General features: G+C 43.1%; 1 protein-coding gene across 1 annotated transcript; it reads left to right on the forward strand.

Annotated features, from left to right (window-relative positions):
• The first annotated feature begins 307 nt into the window (after window positions 1–307).
• LOC112504801 lies at window positions 308–841 on the forward strand. Its single transcript, XM_025108759.1, has one exon. It carries the CDS (start codon window positions 308–310, stop codon window positions 839–841), a length of 534 nt encoding a protein of 177 aa, XP_024964527.1.
• The last annotated feature ends 3349 nt before the right edge of the window (window positions 842–4190 follow it).

The following is a 4190-nucleotide window of genomic DNA, read 5'->3' on the forward strand; positions in this document are numbered from 1 at the left end:
ATTGTAGCTATCGAATGGCTACTGAACACAGAAAAAGTGTTTCGGATCTCCAAAGTCTCTGAAGAGGATAAGGTTAACTATGCGACCACTATGTTTATGAGTAATGCATTGATATGGTGGGACGCAACTTACCAGTCTCTGAATGAGGCTGAAAGAAATAATTTAACTTGGGAAGGTTTCAAAGCCATTTTTCACGAACAATACTGTCCCCCTGACTTACTAAAACGGTTGGAGAAAGAGTTCATTGACCTTAAACGGTTGGAGAAAGAGTTCTTTGACTGTGGTGCAGTATGAGACCCAGTTCAATATGAAGGCACGTTTTGCTTCACGTTTCGTTACCTCTGAACAACACAAGATTGAACATTTTGTTGACGGTCTGAGGAGAGAGATTAAAGAATTTGTATCGAATTGTGATCTTACAAGTTTTCGGAGAGCGGTTGAATGTGCTAGACGACGAGAACACGAACTTTCTCTCTATGGTGAATTCACACCCGAACCAAAGAGACAGAGAACTAAAATAACAACTTCTGTACCTATAAACCGACCTAATCGATCTTTCACCCCAAGAAGGAGTCAGTCTCAGAGTGCTCCTCGAGCCCCATCTCGAGCCTATTCCATGCAGTCAAACACACCTCGCGCATGCCAACGATGTGGCAAGGCGCACTCGGGACGATGTTTCTCTGAACCGTCCAAAATTTTGTGTTATTCCTGTGGTGAAGTTGGGCATATTCGTACAAATTGCCCAAGACGAGATCGAGCGTGTTATACTTGTGGAGCTTATGGACATCGTCAGCTTAATTGTCCAAATGCCCAATGTGAGGATAGTAAGGCCTCAGTATGACAACCAATGGTTGGGTGTTCCTCAACCCGAAAGGAGGAAGTACCAAGAAGAAGAGTTAGAGCATTCCAGATCACAGCAGAGGAGGCTCGGGAGGAGCCGGAGCTCGTCACTGGTATATTTTTCGTGAATTCTCATCCTGCACGTATATTGTTTGATTCTGGTTCTATGTATTCCTTTGTGTCGCAAGCCTTTGTTCGCTTCCTCGAATCTGTTCTTGTACTTTTTGATAGACCGTTTTCTATGGATACCACTAGTGGAACCCCTTTAGTAGCTGATAGAGTATTCAAAGATTGTACATTAGTATTGGAGGATCAAAATTTCTCAGTAGACTTAATTCTTATGGATATTCGTGGCTTTGATGTGGTTATTGGTATGGATTGGTTAGTAGCAAATCGGGCGGATATTATTTGCGTGCAACGGATGATCCGAATACTAGTTAGTGAAGGAGATTATGTTTATGTGTATGGAGAAAAAGGGGTCGGTGACATCAAGGTAATTTCTGTACTCAAAGCTCGTCGATATTTATCTAAGGGGTGCCCTTCTTTCATGGGCCAAGGATGTACCCGTGGTATGTGAATTTCAGGATGTCTTTCCTGATTATTTGCCTGGTCTACCATCGGACAGGCAAGTAGAGTTTCGAATTGACCTTGTGCCAGGTGCTGCACCTATTGCACGGACACCCAATCGTCTTGCCCCGGCAGAAATGAAGGAAATGATGAGCCAATTACAAGGATTATTGGATAAAGGTTTCATCCGACTGAGTACTTCACCTTGGGGTGCTCCGGTGTTATTCGTGAAGAAGAAAGATGGTTCATTTCGCATGTGTATTGATTACCGCGAGTTAAACAAAGTAACAATCAAGAATAAATATCTGTTACCTCGTATTGACGATTTGTTCGATCAACTGCAGGGAGCAAGTTATTTTTCCAAGATCGATTTGAGATCCGGATACCATCAGCTCAAGGTGCGGGATGAAGATGTACCAAAAACGGCTTTCCGTACCCGATACGGACACTATGAGTTCTTGGTAATGCCATTTGGTTTAACGAATACTCCGGCTGCATTCATGGATATGATGAATCGAGTATGTCGGTCTATGCTCGATAAGTCTGTCATTGTCTTCATTGATGACATACTTGTGTATCCTAAGTCAGAAATTGATCATGCTACGCATCTCTGTTAAATGTTGGAGTTACTAAGAAAAGAGAAATTATATGCCAAGTTCTCGAAATACGAATTCTGGCTCAGAAAGGTGCAATTCTTAGGGCATGTGATCTCCGATGAGGGTATTTCCGTCGATCCATTTAAAATTGAGGCAATTCAGAATTGGGAACCACCGAAGAATGCCTCAGAGATCCGCAGTTTTCTTGGATTAGCGGGTTATTACCGACGATTCATAAAAGACTTTTCAAAGATTGTTGTTCCCCTTACTTCACTCACTCGCAAAGCTGTGAAGCTTGTATGGAATGAAGAACAAGAGAAAGCTTTCCAGCTCTTGAAAGCTTGTTTGACGAACGCTTCGATTCTTGCCTTACCCGAAGGTAATGATGACTTTGTGGTCAATAGTGATGCGTCGAAGTTGGGATTGAGTTGCGTATTGATGCAACGAGGCAAGGTGATTGCGTATGCCTCCCGACAGTTGAAGGATTATGAGAAGAACTACCCCACTCATGATCTTGAGTTGGCGGTGGTAGTGTTTGCCTTGAAATTATGGCATCATTATCTTTATGGGACGAAATGTCAATTATTCACGGATCACAAGAGTCTGAAGTACATTTTCGATCAACAGACTTTGAATATGAGATAGCAAAGGGCCATGGAGTTAATAAAAGACTATGACTGTAAAATACTCTATCATCCTAGTAAAGCCAACGTGGTGGCGGATGCTTTGAGTCGAAAAGTGTATGTCTCTTATATGTGTTACGCAATCACTCACACGTCTATACAGTCTACGCTTATTGACGACCTGCGAAGATGGCAAGCTAAGGCTTTAAAACCTGAACATGTGACGTCTGAACGGATAGTTGGATGTGTAGATTCTCTCTCGGAAGATAATCGTGGCGTGAAAGTGTTTAGATCCCGAATCTGGGTACCGAAACTTGGTGGTGTGCGAAAGACTATTCTGGCAGAAGCTCACAAATCTAGAATGTCCGTTCATCCCGGCAGTACAAAAATGAATCATGATCTGCATACCGAGTTTTGGTGGCCGGGCATGAAAGTAGATATTGGCCGTTATGTTGAGAGATGCGTTACGTGTTTGCAAGTGAAGGTTGAGCACCAAAAACCTTATGGTAGTTTACAACCTTTGGAGGTGCCCGTCTAGAAATGGGAAGAGTTGACCATGGACCTCGTAACGAAGTTACCGAAGACTTCTCGTCAACACGATAGTGTTTGGGTGATTGTGGACTAGTTAACAAAAAGTGCTCAATTTCTCGTGGTTCGGGAAGATTATTCTATGGATCGTTGGGCACAAGTATACATCGATGAGATAATTGCCCGTCACGGTGTACCGTTAAAGGTAGTTTCTGATCGTGATTCTCGATTTACCTCAAATTTTTGGACTAGTATGCAAAGAGAACTAAGGACTCGTGTCGCTCTTAGTACTGCGTATCACCCCCAAACCGATGGACAGTCAGAGGGCACGATTCAAACAATGGAGGATATGTTACGAGCTTGTATCTTGGAGTTTGGTGGAAGCTGGGATTACCACTTGCCACTTATAGAGTTCTCGTATAACAACAGTTATCACTCCACGATCGGCATGGCTCCCTTTGAGGCTTTGTACGGACGTAAGTGTCGTACGCCTCTCTGTTGGCAAGAAACCGGAAAGAAAGTGTTGGCTGGACCAGAGTTGATTCAAGTCACACATGATAAGATACGGGTTATACGTGAAAGAATGAAAGCAGCCCAAGATCGACAGAAATCTTATGCCGACAAACGACGACGACCGATTCAGTTTGAAGTGGGAGATATGGTGATGCTGAAAGTATCACCTCGGAAGGGAATTTTACGATTTGGTAAGAAAGGGAAGTTGAGTCCACATTTCGTTGGACCCTTTAAAATCCTTGAATGTATCGGAAAACAAGCCTATGGTTTGGAGTTGCCAGAAGAACTCTCCGGTATTCATGACGTTTTCCATGTTAGCTATCTAAGGAAATGGTTGGGTAAGGAGAACCGTTCCTTTGGCCGAGGTCAAGTTGGATAAAAGATTGAGGTACATAGAAGAACCCAAGGCCATTCTTAATGAAAGAACCGTTAATCTACGAAACAAGATCGTAGATTTGGTCCTTGTTAAATGGAAGCATCACCGTGGTCCGAATTGGACGTGGGAGAACAAAGATGAAATGAA

This window comes from Cynara cardunculus, unplaced genomic scaffold, assembly GCF_001531365.2.
Source record: "Cynara cardunculus var. scolymus isolate 2C unplaced genomic scaffold, CcrdV1 Un_Scaffold_6981, whole genome shotgun sequence".
In the NCBI taxonomy this organism is placed as follows: domain Eukaryota; kingdom Viridiplantae; phylum Streptophyta; class Magnoliopsida; order Asterales; family Asteraceae; genus Cynara; species Cynara cardunculus.